The 21,982-nt window shown below is 45.9% G+C and overlaps 1 protein-coding gene across 1 annotated transcript in view; it reads right to left on the minus strand.

Annotated features, from left to right (window-relative positions):
* The window catches only part of SIPA1L1 (signal induced proliferation associated 1 like 1), a 255,603-nt gene that overhangs the window by 84,912 nt on the left and 148,709 nt on the right, over positions 1-21,982 (minus strand). Inside the window, exons 6-7 of the mRNA XM_045288187.1 lie at positions 13,105-13,279; positions 227-330 (exon numbers count right to left, since the gene is read on the minus strand). Of these exons, the coding sequence (XP_045144122.1) occupies positions 227-330; positions 13,105-13,279 (279 nt within the window). The remainder of the gene's footprint in view (positions 1-226; positions 331-13,104; positions 13,280-21,982) is intronic.

Raw genomic sequence — 21,982 nt, forward strand, 5'->3', positions numbered from 1 at the left:
CCAGCTGGCTGTTAGCCTAGAATTGTGTCTGTTCATTTGTTTTCGGGTCATTTGCTATTCCTCACTTCCGCAGAGGACAAAGCTTCCCGCTGCTGTGGCAGGTGCAGCTTTAAATTCTGGTTTCAGATTTTACAGACTTGCCACTTAGGTTACTGGGTGGGGTGGGGTGGTGGGCCAGGGACAGGAAGCCAAGGGCGAGAACACGGCGGGTGCAAGCATCGCTTACCTGTTGCTTGTTGTTAGGCGTGTAGGGCAGCATGGTGGAAACGTGGAACATAATTTCATAGTCTTTGTAGGTTGTGTACAGAGAGTGGGTTCCAGTGGAGTCCGCTAGAGCAAAACAAACAAGCCCACGATGAAATGCCGGTGTTGACTAGAGAAGGCCATTCACTTCAGAGGACTGTTGCAGAGGTGCCCTGGGCCCTTTAAGCTAAATAGTCAAAGACCTATGGGTCACTTCTCAGAATAATATTAGTAGATGATTTCAACAGAAGTCAATTGTGCTGAAAAATACAATTATCAGTAGCATGTGTATATGTACACACACACACACACACTACCAGTAAATATGTGTGTGTGCCTGTAGTACTTGTACAACACTGGACTCATAAATATGTGTACATATATAACTTGTACAATCTTGTACTGTTTACGATACTGAGCACTGTGGTAATGTAACAGTACCATGCAAGATTTAGCACGAGTTTAACATCTTTTATGGTCTCAAGTATTCATGAACATAAACAATCCTTTGAGGTATCTAGACCAACAGATAATGTGATTTCTATTGGTAATAAGACTACACGTAGTAGTTAATTCTTCTGTCATTTATTGTCTATATTCTTAATGGAAGGAAATGCTAGATTTCAAAAAAGCGTCATTGAAAATAAAGATCGAATTATTTCCTGAGTACACAGAGCCCTGCAGTGCATCCACAGACTCGAAGAACCCGCCTTGTTCCGTTACTTCTGACTCAAACAAGAGGACGATTTTGTTCCTCACAGACAGGGGGCAACTGAACAGGACTGCCACAGCGGACGGAGCACAGACTTCAAGACGTGGGGGTGTTCTGCTCGCCCCTATCTTCGAGGGATCAAACACCAGCCTCCCCTCCCTGACTGGTTAATCAGGTCTCAGACTCCGTCTGCCCACGGAAAACAGCGAAGCGCGTTCTTCATACACCTGCAGGAAGTCGCTGGGTGCCCGGGCTGCAGCGTGAACAGAGGCGCATCCCTGCTGTGTAAACTCAATGCTCCGACATCATCTTTTTTTGAGGACCCAAACACTTGGCTGCATTTTAGAGAATAAAGCTAGCTGCAAGACCCAGCCTGTGGCATGGAAAGCAGTAGTTGTCGGCAGTGTTAGGCAGCACAGGATCCCTGGAGAGTTAGTCTAAAAGGCAGATTCCCTGTCCCGCCTCCACAGAAGGGCCGCTGATGGGCCACAGTCCAGGGCCAATGATTCTATTGTTTTTATCGTTTTTTTTAAATACTTTTTTTGGGGGGGCTCTTACATTTCTTATCACAATCCATACATTCCTCCAGTGTGTCAAGCACATTTGCATATATGCCACCATCATTTTCAAAGCATTCTCTTCCTACTTGAGCCCCTGATATAAGCTCTCCATTTCTTTCCCTTCCCTCCCCCACCGCCCACCCTCACGAACCTTTGATAAGCCATAGATGATTATTTCCATATCTTACGTCGTCCTCTGTCACCCCTCACCCACTTTTCCATTATTCACCCCCCTGGGAGGGTGTTCTAGATTGATCCTTGTGATCGATTCCCCCTTTCTTCCCCTACCCTCTCTTAATCCTCCTGGGATCTCTACTCTCCTTGTTGGCCCTGAGGGGTTTATCTATCCTGGATTCCCTGTGTTGCCGGCTCTTATCTGCAGCAGTGTGCATGTTCTGGTCTAATCTGATTTGTAAGGCAGAATTGAGATCATGATAGTGGGGGGAAGGAAGCACCAAAGAACTAAAGGAAATGTGTGTGTTTCATCGGTGCTATACTGCACCCTGACTGGCGCATCTCTTCCCTGTGACCCCGCTGTGAGGGGATGTCTAATGGTCTACAGATGGGCACTGGGTCTCCACTCCATGCCCCCCTCCCCATTCACCTTGAGTATGGTTTTGTTCTGGGTCTTAGATGCCTGATACCTGATCCCATCGATACCTCATCATCACACAGGCTTGTGTGCTTCTTCCATGTGGGCTTTGTTGCTTCTCAGCTAGATGGCCGCTTGTTTATCTTCAAGCCTTTAAGACCCCAGGTGCTATATCTTTTGATAGCTGGGCACTATCGGCTTGCTTCACCACATTTGCTCATGCACCCATTTTTTCTTCAGGGATTGTGTCGGGAAGGTGAGCATCGCAGAATGCCATATTGTTAGAACAAAGTATTCTTGCGTTAAGGAGTACTTGAGTTGAGGCCCAATGTCCATCTGTAACCTTAATTCTTAACATATAGATATGAGTACACAGTCATAGATATATATGTACATGCCTATATTTAGACCTCTATAAATGTCCTTTGCCTCCTGGTTCTTTCCTCTGTTTCCTTTTACTTTCCTCAAGTCCCACCATCATGTCCAGCCTTCATTCAGGTTTAGTAATTCCTCACTGTTACAGTGCAGGGATTCCATTGTTAATAAATGGCCCCAGGTAAACTCAATGCAGTAGTTCCACTGCCTTTGGGCACCACTCTAAGAATAGACCCAATTGTAACTTGCAGACGGGTCTACAACCATGTTCTAGAACCCTCGGTTTCAACCTGGAGCTTTCGAGGGTCTTTTGATTTTGAGGCAGACACAAATGCAAAGGTTTTAAAGTAAGCTACAAATAGAAGTATGCACACATTCTCAAAAATTACAAAACTACATAGCCGCATTTTAATCCCCCAAGGACAGTACTTTCTCAATGTTCACAACAACCAACCCACACAAACCCTGCTACATTACTGTCACCACGTATTCAATGGAACAACTTTGGATAAATCCTGAATGTGGAGAACGTACCTACTGTGAAAGCTGTAGAACTGACTAGTGTATTTTTATAACTTTAAAGTGAATGTGTCAGCTTTGACGTGTACATACATGTGTTTCAAGGCAATTTTGAGCAAAGCTAATGAACTAGGGATAAAAGACTGTCATCCGTCTTCATATATTACATTTTTTCTTTTTATTTCTAATTCTAAATGTGCAGCTGCTAGGGAAGCAAACTGCTGTAGAAGACAATCCCAAAGATAATGCTGTTCTACTTGTAGCCGTCGGTTTCCTTTACAAACCTCATTTTAAAAAGACAAAAACAGCACACTACTTCACCGACGTTTTCTATTAAGCCCTGTGAGAACCTCAGAACTTGGCTGATATTTTTAAACAGTTCGAAAATAGTTTCTGAAGTTTTACTAAAGTTCAAATGAGGGCCAATGCAGTGTCACAATCTATGTAACCCTAAATGAGAACAGGAAACCCGTCCTAAAGAAACGGATTGCTGGTTTCTGTTTGTGTTGCTTAAATCATTTTCCGAAGCCTGATGGGAGTAACAGAAATAAATGCGAAAGGACTCCTCGGGGTTTTAACAGTTTCCCTCAAGCAAAAATGCCAATCATAACCCCCCAAAAAAGCCAATTATTTAGTGACAAAAGTCATTCGATTGTATTTCTAATATATCCTACCATTTGAATCGTGGTGGCAGGAAAGAGCAAGTCACCAGAACGCAGCTCTCCGAGATGTGGCACAGGGGCCGACAGTACAACGATGAGGCCATCATGTGCTTTAGACCTCACAGGAAGTAGGGCACGTGCTTTTTCTCACCCCTGATAAAGAGGAAGAAGGAGCCCTGATGGCACAGTGGTAAAATCGCTCGGCTGCTGGACCAAGGCTTGGCGGTTCGGGTCTACCCACGGCCATGCAGGAGAACGGTGTGGCAGCCTGCCTCCCTAAAGATCACAGCCTTGGGACGTGACGGTTCTACTCTGTCCTATGAGGTGGAATCGACTGGGCTGCCAAGGTTAGAGTCGATAGCTCATAGCTCCAGGAGTTGGGTGTCTTTCATCTCTGCATGCTACTTGACCTAGGCACAGGTTCCCGCAAAACAGAACGTGCTTACAAATGTCTCTGTGCTCGGTGGACGGCTGCACACAAGTTCTCTCAGCGGTACACTTATCTTGGCGGAAATAGGATGGCTTCTTACAAAAACAAACCTCCCCAAAAGTCCAATCAAAGTGCCGGCTTCTGAGGGGATCTGATGGTCAGTTAAATTCAAGGCAGAGAATTCAGTTCGGACCATCATAGCTCGTTTCTTGCATTCCCAAAGGATAAGCGTGATAGATTTTCTCAAAGGGCACAGGATGGACATGGCAGGGAATCAGACAGTTTTAAGAAAACTGCGCTGGTGAGAAAAGAGACCAGGAAAGTTTCACTGAGGAAGGGGTTTTCCTACTGTGGCAATAAACCTGCTCATTCTTTCAGGGTAGGAAGGGCTGTTCTCTGAGGCTTTCATAGGGAAACCTCACCTCATCCGCCCTCTAGCCCGACCTTGTCTTTCTAGTTTCTGTACTTCCCACAGGCAAACACCAGTACAAAGGAGCACAGTCTAGTCCCCTGGCATGGTGGAAATCCAAGCATGCAGAATTCCTCAGGGCAGAAAGGTTCCAGAGATGGATGCATCGCCTTTGGAAGTGCACAGACCCAGAGGGAGGATATATGGAGAAACAACAGCATCACAGGTGGCCGTTTTTGTCTTAAAAAAGAGTTCTGTGATTTTATATCAATGTTTTTTTACTTACCCTTGTATTTTTATAGAACAAAGATGGAAAAATGATGCTAGTTCATTATGGAGCAAGTTTTACATTAAATTCAAATGTAGCATGGATCATCTTGATTTCCATGATGCATCCACTAATGAGGTCAGTACTCTCTGTCGAAACACAGAAAGTGAGGCTCCTAATTCTCAAAGACGACAGTGACTATTTGAGGAATGATAAGAGTACTCTTCTCAGTTGATCAGAAAAGGTGTAGCTAGCTAGGTAATGATATCATACACGGAGCTTTTCAATTTGAAGACAATGCAAATAGGTTAATAGGCTTATTTCAAGCAAGGTCAATGCCACAACCATCCTTTACTTGTAATGTGGCCCAAATCTTTTACTTTTGCAGTTTCTACGGGTACAGGTATGCTATGTATGTATGGATCTGAATCAGACACAAGGAGATGGGCTTCTGCATAGGTGCAGCTGCTCAGAGATGCAGACCAGCCTGCCCATGACAGCCATCCCAAGGCTTTGCCCTCAGACCCGGCGAGCACCAAGAAGTCCTACCAGATAGTGACGAAGAGGGATTTGAAAATGTAGGCAAGGTGGGGAGTCCATTGGACTATAGTCCACTTAGTGGACTTACTTTCCACCAATGGACAAAGCCCTGGCAGAGCCATTGAGAACTTGATTGGCAAGCCAGGAGAAACCTCAGACACCCAAGGACAACAGTGCAGCCAGTGTAAGCCTGGCTCCCAACGGGACAAGTGGTGGGCAAGAAGCAGGGGCACCAAGGAGGAGGAAGACGAGCTTTTGGTAGGTACTGACCTTGTTGATTATGTCTGTAACAGTGAACAGTCATAAAACTTTTTTTCTCTCCCCCTCCCCGCCAAAAGGGGGATTTTTAAAAAGATGGATAAAAGAAAATCTGCCTATGCAATCTAACTTTTGAGATGTTGAGTTTCTAGTATTTACAAACACAAAGAACGCGATCATTTCATTAGCTAAATGCATATAAACCAACAAAGTGAAGAGACTAAAGACAGCCCCACTCCATTTATGCAGGTCTTCTCATGACGGGCATAACAAATGTGAGGCAAAAAGCACAGATGTGTTCTGGGCCTGCCTCTCACTCGTAGTTTGAAAAACTAGTCACCTGGCTACTGGGAACCAGCCATTTAAGGCCCTCGGTGCCTCCGTTAAGGAACTCTGGTAGCCCTATAGGTGAGTGCTCAACTGCTATCCAGAAAGTTAGCAGTTTGAGCCCAACAGCCCCCAGCTGGCCCCATGGAGAACAGGCCTGGAGATCTGCCCCTCACAGGTTACAGCCTAGAACAGCAGTGGGGCCATTCTACTGTGTCCAATAGGGACTCACCGGACAATCAGAAGGATCAAACTCTGCCTCGGGGTCCTGGGATGCAGATACCAATGCTCAAGGACACAGGGATTCATGCCTGGAACGCGGACACACTCTTAACAGAAAGCACACGTCTGTCTTTAGGGTACTCTTTCACTTATACACTAATGAGGTATTTGGAGAATAGTGACCTAAGTCAAGAATTCTACCTGTTGTAGCACATGAACCTTTTCTTAAGCTACAATCCAGAGGCAGGTTACTTCATTTCACTATAGACAGGGTTAAGAAGGGGGTTATAGTGTTATCTTTCACCATAGAAGACAAGAAATGCGTGATGCTGATGTGCATAAAGTGTCATGAGGCTTCTCACAATCACGACCATGGGAGAGAGAAAGGGAGACCAACCAGGGATGTCAGTCATTCCTACTTTCTACATATCGTTCACTTTGTAAGATATATGCAACTTCCTGCATTCCCCACGTGGCAGGCTGAACACCTGGGTTGCATGCCAGTAGGCTCATTTGCTGACATCGCACAGGCTAGTCACTTCAATTCTCGAATTCTCTATATTCTTTTTCAATGTGAAGGTCGGTCGCATCTCAAGAACACTCAAAAGGACAACCCTTAGACTGTGACACTGTTCAAAGTTACGGCTAACACAAGAATCTCCAACGCTTCCAAACACTGATGAAAACCGAAGGCAGCACTGAGACCTCATGAATATTTACAAGTTAATGAGGGCGGGGCCTTGAGGGAATAAATGAGCTTCCAAGTCTTCTTTGCCCAACAAACAAATGTCAGGCAGGAAATAGCTTCCCTGAGTGATAATGCATGTGCACAGCTTCAGACAAGGTGATCACTAGCTCTCAGGTAAGTGCTGGTTGGAACTATTTCTGGGATTATTGAAGTGTGAGGCATGCTAATTATCTTGAGATTGCACCATCCAAATACAGAAGAAGAAGAAACAATATAACAAATGTATTCATGACAGTTTTCCCGCTCAACACATCTGCAATGTGCTTGTCTGCTGGACGTTCTTATCTGAGTTGGGAACACGGACAGTAATTCGAGACCCAGAGACAGTGCTCCATGGTTTGATCAACCCTTCCTGCTCTGAGCCGTTCTTTCCTTTACTGAAGTACGGAGTACAACCCTAAATCCAACCACAATACATGACAGGAGAGCTGTCTCATGAGAGGGGTTGGCTAGTTTTAATCCCAAGGGCTTGAGAGAGGGCGAGGTAGGGCTGAGAGGCAGGGCTGGGGGCCCACTGAGCCTACATGCTTATGCTGAAGACTCCATTACCCAGACCCCTGGGATCGGGGCTAGCTCCCTCATGTTTACTAGCTGGACAGCCATGGGCATGTTCGTTAATCTAAAAGAGCCAGTTCTGTAAACCAGGGGTAACTGCGAACGAGTAGGCTTGTGGATATTACAGGAGATGCCACCTATGAACACTGCCTGGGGCTTCCACTTCCAGTCGTGAGAGAATACTTGGGTGCCTTTCTATGACTTATGGGGGGTGGGGATATATCAGACTACCCTCTGCCATCAAGCCAATGTTGACTCACAGCGACCCCCTATGGGTTTCCCAGACTATAATGGTTCCCTGAAGTAGAAAGCCCAGTCTTTCTCCTGTGGAGCTGCTGGTGGTTTTGAACTGCCCATCGTGGGGATGGAAGTCCGGCACATAGCCACCATGGCTCCCTATGATACGCATCTAGAAAAGGATGGGAAACACCAGTTTTCAGACACTGGGCAACAGGAAGTGCAGGGCAGTGATTCCTGAGGATGAGAAACCTGAAAGGGAAAGCAGACATTCATCTGTGCTCTCTGCCTGGGGGCCACTTTGGGACAATGGCTCAGGACAGGGGAAGCCAAGCTGAGCCCCACTGTCTTTTTACGGGGCTTTAGAGGGCTACACGGCTGATCGGTGCTGAGAAGAACGCCGAAGATGAGAAGCCTGCAGCGACAGAGATTCAGAAACTATACTGGGACTCCTTTGAGTCTTAGGCTGGAGACTTCCCCATTCATGCAGAGGGAGATGCCGAAGGCTGAGCCAAGAGCAACTCTCAGGGAAGGAAACATTATCAGGGAATTATAAACTGAACAATGTTCGCAATTCACAAAGTTATAAGACAATAGAGACTGACCAAATGGTGCAGAGAACTTTGTTGAATATGCAGGTATATTCCGATTTAAAGAGAAAAAAAAGTCAGGTTTTTGTAATAGGTCTAAATTTCGAAGAAATGATCTAATCTAGATAGGTCTTAATAAAGTTTTAAAATGAGATTCTTAAGGATCAAGCTGTTCAATGCTTAACTGCCTGCCAAGACATAACTCAACACTCTAAAGACAACACTATTTAAAGAAAACAAAAACCATGACACACAATGATGAAACATTAATAATATCCAATATCCAGTAACAAATAATCAGATATGTACAGAAGCAGTCATCTATACCAAAAGCAGGAGCTACTAAGTTAAAAAAAGACCCAATGAAGACTTTGAAGAAGATATTATTAAATGTGCTCAAGGAATTAAAGGACAATATGAAGCTAAGGAGAAGATAGAACTAAATACAACTTCTGGTTCTGAAACTGGCAACACTGAAACGGACGTCTCATTGGATTAACAGCAAAATAGAACACTAAGGAAGAGGGGGGTTAAAAAAACAAAACAAAAAACCCCAAACACTACACAGTCCCGATGCATGGCGGTTAAGTGTCAGGCTGTGATCTGCAAGGTCAGTGGCTTTAAAGTGCCCGCTGCTCCTTGGAAGAACGACAGAGATTTCTATTATTAACAGTTACAGTCTTGGAAATCATAGGGGGCAGTTCTACCCTGTTCTGTGGGGTTGCTATGCATTGGCCTCAACTCGGTGGCAGTGAGTTTTGAAGCTGGAGACGTGAAGCCCTATTCAGAGTTCAGACAAAAAGATACGGTAGTTTGAAAATGAAATAACAGGGCTGGAGAATCTGATCTCCACTGGGGTAACAGGGACTCACAAGGAAAGGGAGCCAGAAAGAGTAAGAAGGAAGAAGCGGCAAGTCAAATTTTAATCTGGTGAGAATGAAACACCACAGATCCAAGTGGCATTTACAGCGCCACAAGGAGAGGAAACGATGCTTTGGGAACACTTGTTCTGGAAAGTTTTCTTTTCAAAAGAGCTTATGGAGACAAAAGTGTTTTGACACAAAAAACGCACTTGGACGAACTGGAGTAAGATTCTACCACAGTGCACCGAGCAGCCTCTCCTGTCGGTGCATTCCCACGCTCAGCAAGAGGCGGCTGGGTGTGTGAAGAGGGTGCTCCTTAGCTACCGCTGCACCCTGCCACCATTTCATAGCTGTTTAACTGGTGAGGTGCAGGGCCCCTCGAAGGGCTGGGGTCAGAGAGAGAGGTTTCCACAGTGATTTTCTCAGGGCTTTATAGAAGAAATGCCTTCTTGCTTTTCATTCGCCCAGGAAAATTTGACACTCTGAAAGGATGGAGAAGAAACCGAATCCTTCTGAGAAGATGTGCCTTAAAAGGTTACAAAGAGACTGCAATGAGAGACGCTGCCTGAGAAGGGACCCGTCCTGACACGGCATCACTCGGAAGCTGCACGGTTGAGAGGCAGTTTGGGAATGCAGGCTCATCCCCGTCTCGCCTTTGCCGTGATGTGGGGGGATGGGGCTGAGTGCCAGGCAGTGCCTAGTTTGCTTATTCCACTGCCTTCCCTGACACTGCACTGGCTAGCCTTAACCTTGCTAGACATCTCTCATGTGGTGCTTGGTCATCAAGAGGTGCTGGCTGCCAGTGTGCCACTACACAAAGACTGCACAGCTTCCCCACCTCCCCACCAGACCACTCATTTCTGGGGCCAAAGGAAGTGTTTACTACATGCCATTTCCAAACCCCTTCAAAAGCCCTTTGTGCTGACGGAAGCCCCTGCAACACAAAACTGGACAGCATGAATGGATTGTCTAAGCATGCAATCCGAACGTCTGGGGGGAAAAGAATGTTTATGGGCATATTGAGATTTAAACATCTGATGCAGATGCAAGCAGAATGTAGCATTAAGATAATGTTCAGACGCTCGGCTATTTCTGGGCTGTAATCGTTCTCTTGCATGCCGTTTCCAAGTTGGCAACAGCAAAACCATGGCAACCGGAAATTCTTCCCTGCAGTGGAGTTTATGAATGCCTTTCTGTTCCCCTGACTCAACTCCTGATTTCATTTCCTGTACTGCAAGCCAGAGCGATTACTCTGGACTGCACGACAGATATGCTAATCCAAAGATCTGGGAAACAAATAGATTAAATTGAAAATTGCCCCACACGGTCACCCGGCAGAAGTCGACAAACTCTAGTCAAAATAGATACTTGAGTCCATAAGTATCAATGACTTGAGGAATGGCATGCACAGCCCTGTATGTACACACACACACACACACACACACACACACACACACACACACCTTTTTGATTGGGCTGGTACTCAACCCATTGTATCAGCCAAACTAACGCTCCCGGCTCAAAAGCCCATCTTCTTAGAGAATCAAGCACAGACTTTGGACAACCGTCCCCCAAACCCAAACCTCTAGATAAAAAAGGAATAAGAAACCCATGCCGAGGCGGAGAACCTACACACATATCTCTAGTCACTATGAGCACCGTGAAGTGAACTCACAAGAGTCACAGATTCCAGAGCTTAGTTCCCGTGAACCATCTACCGCCCCTTTACATGTACACCATGAAAACCACGGCAACGGAGGGCCCTCACCTCCGCTGGAGCCAGTCTTTCAAGGTGGGCTGAGGGGCCTGGAAGGAGATGAGCGAGCATTTAGTTGCTGCCACACAACACTGCCCGATGTTGCCCCAAATCAAGAATGGTCAAGGAACCTTATGGAAACTGAAGTCAAGATGCAGGGAGGGGAGCATGTGTAGCTCAGAAAAGGCCATTACATTGGCATTTTCTTGGTGGGGAAGCCAGATAGAGCAGCCTCCCACTGGGAAAAATAGCTTAACAATATTTATACAGGACCTGCAGAGAGACAATGCCCAGTGCTATGTTCCTAACTGGAGACTGTTGACCCAGGCTCTCCCCAGCCCTTGGTGGCCCAAGCCGTGTGCTATGGACTACCAGGACTTCAGAATGTCCTTTCCAGACGCACACATCCTTCAGAGAGATTCAATGTGGAAACCCCATTAATTGAACTGTGCTTTAACTCAAACTCACCTGCAGCAGATTTAAGAAACCAACAGACTGCCTTGGACGTGAGGCTAACACACTCTAGCCTAAGAACAAGCAGATGACTGCTATCCCAAGGGGGTGGCATTGGCAGCACTGGACTTCGGTTCAGATCTCTTGCTTTGAGGGTGCTCAGTGAATGGAGGCCCGAGACTCCCACCTATGGACTATTTTAATGGCCTCTGCTTTCTTAGAACACATGCTAGCCTGGGAGGCATGGTTCTGCCTTAGTGAATGAGTGTTACAGAAAGCTCTACCCTGTCACCGCCCCCACTGCTGTGTAAATCGTGTCAGTCACTTCAGAGTTCCTATCTGTACAAGTCAACAATTCATGCACTGCGGTCTGAGCCAGCCGATACTGGTATAATTTCTTTTTCTTGACTGAGTTTTAAATCCTATACCATTGTATACATTAATTATCAAAAGAATTACTTTTTGCCTCCAGGGATGATTTACAATGTTCTCAATCATAAAATGATAACGATGTCGCTAAAGTGAATCAGATATATAAAAATCACAGATATAAAAATGGATTTGGGGTCACACAATTCAAGACCCAATCTAAGAACAGTTAGTTCTTATGTCATGCCCTACTCAGTAAATTCTCTCATTAAAAAAATCACTGAGGACACAGGTGCCATTGAAAAGTGTGAGGGAGAAGCCAGGTGGCACTCGGCAATCGGAGTGAACAGCATCTGGGGTCTTAAAGGCTTGTCTTAAAATCAGCAGCCACTTAAGTAAGTCCATGTGGAAGAAGTACATCCGCCTGTGTGATTCAAGAATTGTAAATCATTCAATCCAAAACTGAAGGAGGGAATGGTAGTATCAGAGCTTAAATTTTGAACAGAAGGTTTGCAGAAGGTTATGGATGTCAGTGGAAGCCGAAATTCATTTGCAGCACCCACCCCCCCCACCCAAGGATTTTAAGCCTTTGGTGAATCCCTGTGGATACACTGAAGGGACTTGACCAAACTTGCGACCTGAGAGAGAGCATCGTACAGGAGATTATGGTACATGCGGTTCGTCTGTAAAATGTAATACCTATTATTTGTTCTCCTTTTGGACTCATTTTAAAGTTGTGTCAGTTTTTGATATTTCTGCTTTCTTTTCAACTGAGGCTTTTCTATGCTTTGTCTAGTCACTGTTGTTGGGCTTTTGTTTGCTTCTTGTTTGTGCTTTGGGTGATTTTCTGCATATGAAATCAAAGCTAGGGAGATCTGGAGAGACGGTCACTGGATCGACAATCGTCTCGGGGCATGGCAGGGGAGGGAAGGATGCAAGGGAAGGGGAAGTTAACAACGAGTACTGGAAGACGGTGTTCTGAAATGGATGGTGGTGATGACGGCACAAGTCTTCCTTAACAACTGAATGACTATACTGTATGATATGTGAAGCATATGCCAAGAAAATGATTCCTTTTTTAATTATAGAGGCTATAACTAGGTGGTCATAAGAGTCTGAAGTTTTTAATTACCCCAACACTCAGCTACGTTTAATGAAGTTACATTCTACCAATCCAGGAGCAACTCCGCAAGGTTTCCCTTCATGGCTCTATTCCAGCCACACTTCTGACAACATGATTATTTTTGCAGTTCAATCCTAGCAACTTTGATTCTGATCATCAATTGTTCTTGCTTGGGCCATCCGTCGCCCTCTCTGACTTGCTCTCGAGTAACACCAGCACTCTTCAAGCTGCTGTCCGGGCAACCTGGCAGGAGGAAAAGAAGCGAGGAGGAGGGGGTGTCAGTGTGTCCTTACTCTTGGTGTCGAGCTGGGCCCGGTATTTCTCGAAGCCTTTGAGTCGAATGCGTTCCCCCAGCAGCTGCAGGAACTCCTCAAAGGCTGAGCTGGCGGATTCGTTGTTGTACATCTCCTCCTCGGTGCTCTGCCCGGCTCTGCAGTACATGATGCCGACCTTCTGCTGATAGTTCAGCTGTGGAGCGGGAAAGGAGAGGCATGTGAGTGTAGGCAGGTCGGCTGTGTGACACTTCAGGGCTACTGAGTCCTGTCGGGCACATGCCCAGAAAATAACTGACAATGGGGTGCATCTTTCCTCTCCTGATAGCTTGTTTCATTGCTGCTGCCGGGCATTCAAAAAATGCAATGGATTATAAAAGAAAGGAAAAAAGATAAGGGCTCTCATGCCAAGAGAAATAAGCTTTGATGGCTATTGGGGTGTGAGGGAAGGGGAAGAAACAGGCTAAAGAAATGTTACCCAAAGTGGGTGAATCTACCCACGGGGGGGGGGGGTGCTGGAAGGATCCTGGGGGTGCTGCAAAAGCGGATATCTACCTAGACTTTATCCTGGATTCTGAGTGATTACACAAAGGTTTTTAATTGCGGGGGTCGGTAGGAGCACTGAGTAATTCCATTCTGAAAAGACGGCAACACTAAGCCAAATCCGTTGGGAAGCCTATGGGCCGGGAGGGGCCGGGGAAGGGCTGGCTGGACAGGTGTTAACTGGGTGAAGGGGGAAATGACAGCCTATAAAAGGGAGAAAGGGGACACAGAGGGGAGGCAGGGCAGCTATTGGGAGGTTAGATAAACTGTTTAAGTTGTTAAATACAAAACTTATGATCTAAAATGTAAGCCCCACCTAATTCATGATAATAAAGTGTAAACACACACGCAGAGAAGTAAATTGCTATCCCCATGAATTCAGAGAGCGAGACAGACCCCGGAGGACAGAGTTGGAGGACAGAGTTGGCATCGTCATGAATCCAGAGAAAAGGGAAAAAAGAAAATTGTCTCTTCATTAGAACAGATTTTGATACTTTAGAAAATTTCTTGATGGATTATAAAATACAAAATGAAGCAACTCAAAACAGCCTTACAATAAAAGGCAATACTTTTTCAATGATCTCCTTCATAAAGGGCGTGAGGGGTGGGCCAGGACTTAATACATTTAAAAGCAGGGGTCCACTTCGAAAAAAGAAATGGAAAATGAGCATTTACACTAAAAAGTCCATTCGTTTGGGGGGGGGGAAACTAGAAAAGCTCTACCTCCCAATATCAGTTTTCCAATATATTAAACTATAAGTCATGATTACATCTTTGTTAGAATACCAGAATTGCCAACAATGTGGCCACAAAACCTTTTTCCAAGCAACGTTTTCCCTAAAGTTGGGTAGATGGATGGGTCCTTTGCACAGGGTTTTAGAATGGCAAATCGTTGGACTGCGGCTACCCTTTCCTGTATCCAGTGAACAAGAAGCATGCGAGAGATCTAAGTATTAGTTTGCAGCTATCTAAATACTAATGAAACCACGTATTCATTCTCAGAAAGACCTCGTTATTCTGCAACAGTTTTAAGGGAGTACTTTTAACTCTTCAATGAAGTTGGTTTCATCAATCCCACACTAGAAACCCCCGGCTGGCCAGTGGGCTCTGAGTTACTGAGGTCTTACAGGACCAGAGTGTCACCGAACGGTGTTTTCCAGGGTGGCTTTGCAACCGCTATATCCGTAAATTGTCATCTCATAAAAAGAAAGGAGGCAGGGAGGCTGAATGATAACTGATAACATCTACTGAGGAGCCCTGGCAGTGAGGTGTGCTGTGAATTGGGCTGCTGACCACAAGGCTGGCAGTTCGAACCCACCAGCAGATCCTCGAGAAAAAGATGAGGCTTCCTGCTCCCATAAAGATTTACAGTTTGGAAACCCAAAGAGGCTATTCTATCTTGTCCTAAGGGATTCCTAGGAGTTAGAATCGTCTGGGCAGCCGCGAGTGAGTGAGCCTATCCACCAAATACCAACTAAATGCCCACGGCTGTGCTGCGGTTAACCTGGGCTATCCTGCATCTCATCATGCTCTGCAGCTCTGCCGGTGGCGTGGGTCCAGGAGTGGGTCCACGCTGGGCTGTGGTCTGCACGGTCAGCGAGCCCAGCACCAGCAGCTCTGCAGGAGAAAGACGGGGCTTTCTGGGAGTCAGCATGGAGTCGATGACGGTAAGGGAGTCACCGTCATGTTAGTCCATAAGGCGAACACACTACCTTGTTCTACAGGTGAGGAAACAAAGAAGGAAACAGAAAGTAATGGGTCCAGCAGGGACGGGCACAAGCCAGCCTGTTGTTCGTCTTGTGATATCAATGCTAGTTAAGTATCGCCAGGTTTCGGTCAGACTGGTCTTGCTCTGCTTCTATTCCTACAACGAATGCTTCACCACAACCCTCATTTGCAAATCTCAAGGTTAAAACTAGAAACCGGAAGTCAAGCAACACACGTGGCAGCAAAATGTGAAATGACGCTGGCGATACTGAGTATTGAGTGGCTCCTGCATGAACATTCAGGAGCCCGGGTGCACAGTGGGCTCAGCTCAGTTCCGTAAGTTGTTCCTAAGACTAAGATGAGACTTTTGCTCCCATGAAGACCTATGAACCCAGAAATGCAAGGGGCATGTCTACTGTCCTATCAGTGGCTATGAGTTGGCAGTGGGTTTGGTGTATGAAGATTCCCTTTTTTTTTTTTTTTGGTTCAAAACCATTATTTTGTTTGATTGCAGGCTGTTGTCCCAAATCCCCCTGGGAACAACAATAATATAGGGTCCACATGGTACTGTCACCTCTGGAAAATGTGGCCCACTTCCACCTGAATGCTGTAACACATCTTTTCCCTGATGTTTCAGATAAGGGCCGGTAAGGAGAATGACCCTCTTCAACTTTCCAAACCCAAAGGTTCAGAACAGTGAAGTGACGGAAAGTGTGGCGTGCGCGCGCGCGCGCTGCACACATGCAGGGGCTGCTTGCTGTTCTCTCCGCCACTGCACTCCGTTGTGGGAACAAATGGCCTTTACTTGACCTGTAGACAGACATAAGAGCTACCCAAGACTTCTCCTCAGAGTGCTGCGCACTGGCCCTGTCTGCAACAGTTCATGTGCCCAATGAATGGTACCAGAAAGGTTGGAGGTTCAAGTCCACCCAGAGACAACTCAGAACAAATTCTTGGTGATTTACTTCCCCAAGTTCTACAGACACACACGGTGCCTCCACGAGGCAGGGCTGACTCCCTGGCGACCTGGTTTTCTCCACTCACACTTCGGGTTCCACATCTGAGTGGACATGCTGAGCACTTCCTCTTTCAAAAGAGCATAGAAATCGGACACGTGGGGACTTCGAGCTAATTATTAAGTGAAGCACAGGTGAGGCCTGGCTAGTTTGGAACACCTGCTAAGGGAGGAGAAGTCTGGGGTGCGGTGGTGGTATTTAAGCCTGCTTCGTGGAGATGACATTGGGCCCTTCTCAGTTAGTCTGCGTCACGCCCCGAATGCCCACAGGCAGACTTCCTCTGAGCTTCAGGCATGGAGCTACACACCATATTCTGTCCAGCAAACAAGCAAAAGGTCGCGATAGGCTCTCTGTCCATTAGGAAAGAAGTTCTTCATACAGCCAGATCTCCAGTCAGTCAGTTATCTCCCCCCCACCCACGTCCACCCCCCGCCCCCACCCACCCCCACCCCCCCGGCAGGGAGGAGCATGGCAGAGATAAAGCCACCTGGAGAAAGGAAGGGGCTCTGGACTGTGCTTCGCAGACCAGTCTGCACATACAACGATGCCGGACAAAAATCACCCTGTTCACCAGAAAACTGGACTTGTGGGTGGCTTTTTAAAACACTCTAGATAAAGGCCTAAGATTTCACCGCGCAACATTCCAAGAGATTGATTTGTATACCCCACCCCACCCACAAATGAAGAAAAGAAAAAAGGTTCACTGCAGAGAGCAGTCAATTAACACAACTGCAGGAAGCCCATTGGAGAAACAAAAGTTCAAGGGCAACTAGACCATGCCACCTTCTTTTCGCTGGTTTCTGATGCCCTGGTGACCTTCACCTGCAGAACAACGTGATTTTGTTGCATTTGAAGAATGCTCCCAATGTAAGAGGATTAGAAAATGGTTAGGATGAAAAAAAAAAAAAAGAAAATGGTTAGGATGTCAAATTTCTCCTGCTTTGGAATGGTGGAAAATGTCACTGCTTCATGCCCTAAAGCCCCATTATGACTATATCCACGACTTCTTCTCCAATTAAATCATGGTAAAGGGTGCTCTCTGAACTCAGGCCCCAGGAATCCTTAGCAACTACACCCCTCTGCGAAGCTGCTAAGAAGATCTGTAAATAGAAGCAGCACATTTCTAGAGGAAGAACAGACATGGATGGGTTTGGGATTGCCGTGTGCTTTTTAAAACAGATTTTCTTTGAGACACATGTCTGTGTTGTTGTACATGAATGTACAATACTTGTTTATGTAATAGCAAAACACAGTAACAGATGACCACCTAAGTCATGCTAAGAATAAGGCAAGGCTCAGCCACAGTTCAAGATTTCCTCTAGATCAGTGATTCTCAACCTGTGGGCTCCGACCCCTTTGACCCAGGGGTCACTTGATTAATAACAGTAGCAAAATTACAGTTATGAAGTAGCAACGAAAATAATGTTATGGTTGGGGGTTCACCACAACATGAGGAACTGTATGAAAGGGTCGTGGCATTTGGAAGGTTGAGAACCCCTGCTCTAGATGGTGTTGATATAATTCCAAGCTCGTATATATATAAACTGTTCATATGGTGAAAGGGTGAAAATATTTGAGCAAGCAACACTTATCTGTGGTATAAAACTGATGAGGGGACAGTGCGCTTTTATGATGGAAAAATCTGCTAAGAGTTAAGGGTAATGGTTAAAGAAGGACTGAATAGATGTTAATGAATTCTACTGTGTGAAGGAAGTTGAAATCACACATGCTTTGCGATCTACGTCTTTTCCACCATTACAAATTGCTCTTTTAAAAAGTGACAGCCAAAGGATCTGAAATGTAAACTGAATTAATTTATAATAGAAAAAGAAATTTTAACAACAACAAAGGTATGACCAGGGCAATAGGACAAAGGTTCGCTTTGAGATGAAGGCCCTGAATCCACAAAGCAAAAGGTACTTGACTCATCAGCCCCCTGAAAGCGGAAGGGATGTGGGTACCCATGGCTGGGCACAAGGACAACAAGAGATTGCTCTTGCTCTCGTAGAGTAAGCACTGTAACATCACAATTATTCAAAGCAGATACTGAAATCTTATTGACCCAGCCTTGAGTTTCTGGGGAAATGGATGATCACATCAGATCCTTTGATAATAAAAGCAGATTTACAGAACCAAGTTCTCAGAGACCCCCAGTCTTTCATCTCTGACGTCACAGTCAGAGGTGGCCATGGCGCACCACACACCATGAAACATCCCAGTTTTGTTGTTTTTTTTAATCGTTTTGTTGGGGGCTTGTACAACTCTCATCACAATCCACACATACATCCACTGCGTCATGCACATTTGTACATTTGTTGCCAGCATCATTCTCAAAACATTTGCTTTCTACTGGAACCCTTGGTATCAGCTCCTCATTTTTCCCTCCCTCGCTCATGAATCCTTGATCATTTATAAATTTTTTTTTCATGTCTTGCCCTGACCAATGTCTCCCTTTACCCACTTTTCTGTTGTCCATCCCCCTGGGAGAGGGTTATAGGTAGATCATTGTGATTGGTTCCCCTTTTCTCCCCCACCTTCCCCTTACGCTCCTGGTATGGTTACTCTCAATATAGGTCCTGAGGGATTTATCCGTCCTGGATTCCCTGTTTCCAGCTCTTTTTTTTTTTTTAACATTTTATTAGGGGCTCACACAACTGTTATCCCAATCCATACACACATCAATTGTGTAAAGCGCATTTGTACATCGTTTCTCAAAACATTTTCTCTCCATTTAAACCCCTGACATTAGGTCCTCTCCAGCTCTTACCTGTACCTGTGTACATGCTCTTGTCTAGCCAGATTTATAAGGTAGAATTAGGGTCATAATAGCGGGGAGGGAGGGGAAGGGAAGCATTAAAGAACTAGAGGAAAGCTGTATGGTTCACCCTAAAAGGCCAGTCTCTTCCCTGCGACCCTTCTCTAAGGGGCTGTCCAATTGTCTACAGATGGGCTTTGGGTTTTGACTCCATGCACACACCCCCTTCACATTGGGTCTTTGATCCCATACCTGACTGATCCTATCGATATCTCGTGATCACACAGGCTGGTGTGCTTCTTTCTATGTGAGCTTTGTTGCTTCTGAGCTAGATGGCCACTTGTTTACCTTCAAGCCTTTCAGACCGCAGACGCTATATCTTTTGATAGCCAGGCACCATCAGCTTTCTTCATCACATTTGCTTACGCACCCATTTTGTCTTCAGTGATCATGTCAGGAAGGTGAGCATCACAGAATGCCGGATTATCAGAACAAAGTGTTCTTATGTTCAGGGGGTACTTGAGTGGAGGCGCAATGTCCATCTGCTATGTTAATATTTGAGATAGTTAATGTTTATTGTGCCAACATGGCCATGCTCTGGTCTATCCGGATTTGTAAAGTAGAATTGGGGTCATGAGAGTGGGGTTGGGGGGTGGGGTAAGAAGCATTAAAGAAATTGAGGAAAGTTGTATGTTTCATTAGTGCCATCCTGCACCCTGACTGGCTCATCTCTTCCTTGTGACCCTTCTGTAAGGGGATGTCCAATTGTCTACAGATGGACTTTGGGTCTCCACTCCGTACACCCCCCCACCCACCGTTCACCTTGGGTATGGTTTTATTCTGGGTCTTAGATGCCTGATGCCCAATCCATCGACACCTCATGATCACACAGGGTGGTGTGTTTCTTCCATGTGGACTTTGTTGCTTCTCAGCTAGGTGGCCATTTGTTTATTTCCAAACCTTTAAGACCCCAGACACTGTATCTTTTGATAGCCGGGTACCATCAGCTTTCTTCACCACATTTGCTTATGCATCCACTTTGTCTTCAGCGATCGTGTAGGGAAAGTGAGCATCTCAGAATGCTGGCTGTTAGAACAAAGTGTTCTTGCATTGAGGGAGGGCTTAAGCAACTCGGTTCTTATGTGTGTACAGATCTTTTTATATCGCCGGAGTCCATTTAGAAACAAAGTAGCCAACACTCATAACTATAAAACCAAAAACAACTTGACCACTCATCCAGGTCGACACGTTGTTGTTGTTGTTGTTGTCGTCATCCAGGGGCCAGAGGGTTGGCTGCAACTCAGTGACCCTATGCACAACAGAAGAAAATACGGCCACTCCGGGCCTCTTCTGTTGTTCCTGTTGCACGGAGGGTCTTTCTGCTTTGTGACGACCTTCTACTTTCTGCAGAATGATGCCCGTCTTCCAAGGACTGCTTCCTACTGATAGATAACATATCCAAAATACAGGAGGCAAAACCTTGCCTTCCTTGTTTCTAAGGAACACAGTTGCTGTCCCTCCCCCTACACAGTAGTCGTACTTCTGCAGACTTGTTTGTTCTCTTGGCAGTCTATGGCATATTTAATATTCTTTGTCAACACTGTAACGTAAAGTCAACAATTCTTCGGCAGTCTTCCATCTTTCACAAGCTTGTGGCTTAGGCCAGGCACACTGTAGTCTTCAGAGTGAGCACTTTGCTCCTAATCACTTTAAAGACCTCTCTTAAAGCAAATCTGTGCAAAACAAAATGTCGTTTGAGTTTTTGACTGCTCAGACTCGGTGTGGACTGGGGATCCTTGTAAAATGAAATCCTCGCTAACGTCTATCTCTTCTGCATTTATGATGATGTGGGTTATTGGTCCAGTTGTGAACATTCTCTTTACATTGAGCTGTACTTCATACTGAGGCTGTAGTCGTAGATCTCTGTCATTATGGGCCAGGCATAATTTCTATACAAACAGACACTCACATATACGTCCCCCAAATGTGGTTGCATTGCTTTCTGAGTGCGAACACAGGGAGAGGAGGATGTGGGGGAGAGAAGGGGGCTAGCAAGCAGTACGCAGGTGCTGATGGCTCCTCGGCTTTCAATTACCAGGTGGAAATAACAGAATCCCATGCTCACCAAATACCAAAATGGAACCCAGCAGAGCAGCATGCTTGCAGGCATGTTAAATGTGCATTCGATTTGCACTCTCCTGTTAATCTCTCTACACTGGGTAAAATCCAAGCGATTACATCTAAAGAGAACCACCATGGACCGATCAGTTCCTGGCACCCTGATCCATAAAGACTAAAGAGCAGGCGCTCCCTGCTTAGTACTTGACAACAGGCCCCGGAAGCTCTCCTTCCCCAGGCTCACAGGTAGACCAGCGGTGGCTGCACATGCGGGCACTGCAGGGGGCACGGAGCTGACCTGAGGAGTACAAGTTGTGGTCATTTTCAGGAGCAGGTCACCAGGCCAGTTTTCCTCCCGGTGACATGGAGGGTTTAGCCAGATGTGGCAAGCAGCACGGACCAGGCAGCCAGTGCAAGGAAGAAAAAGAGACCAAAGCTGGGGAGAGAAGAAAGGCCACAAAAGAAGAAACCAACCCTGCTCTTTGTTTTCCTGCCTCACATAATGTCTGGCTGTTGCCATCCTGATGAAGTGGTGCTTTCCCTTCATGCAGATTCTCAGTCGTTCTTTTTTGCCCCTCCCGCACTTGAAATAGTCAGGTCTCTGTGGTCTCTGATGAGAAATCGGCTGTCGTTCACATCGACCCTTATGCAAGTGATGGTCAAGATTTTCTTGTCTTCTGTTTTCAGAAAGTTGCCGGTGGAGTGTGCTGACGCAATGTGTGCCCGCTTCTTTGACATTGACCTAGCTTCTTGAACCTGT

Source organism: Echinops telfairi, unplaced genomic scaffold (assembly GCF_000313985.2).
Source record: "Echinops telfairi isolate 266 unplaced genomic scaffold, ASM31398v2 ScPeMD7_18;HRSCAF=68, whole genome shotgun sequence".
NCBI lineage: Eukaryota > Metazoa > Chordata > Mammalia > Afrosoricida > Tenrecidae > Echinops > Echinops telfairi.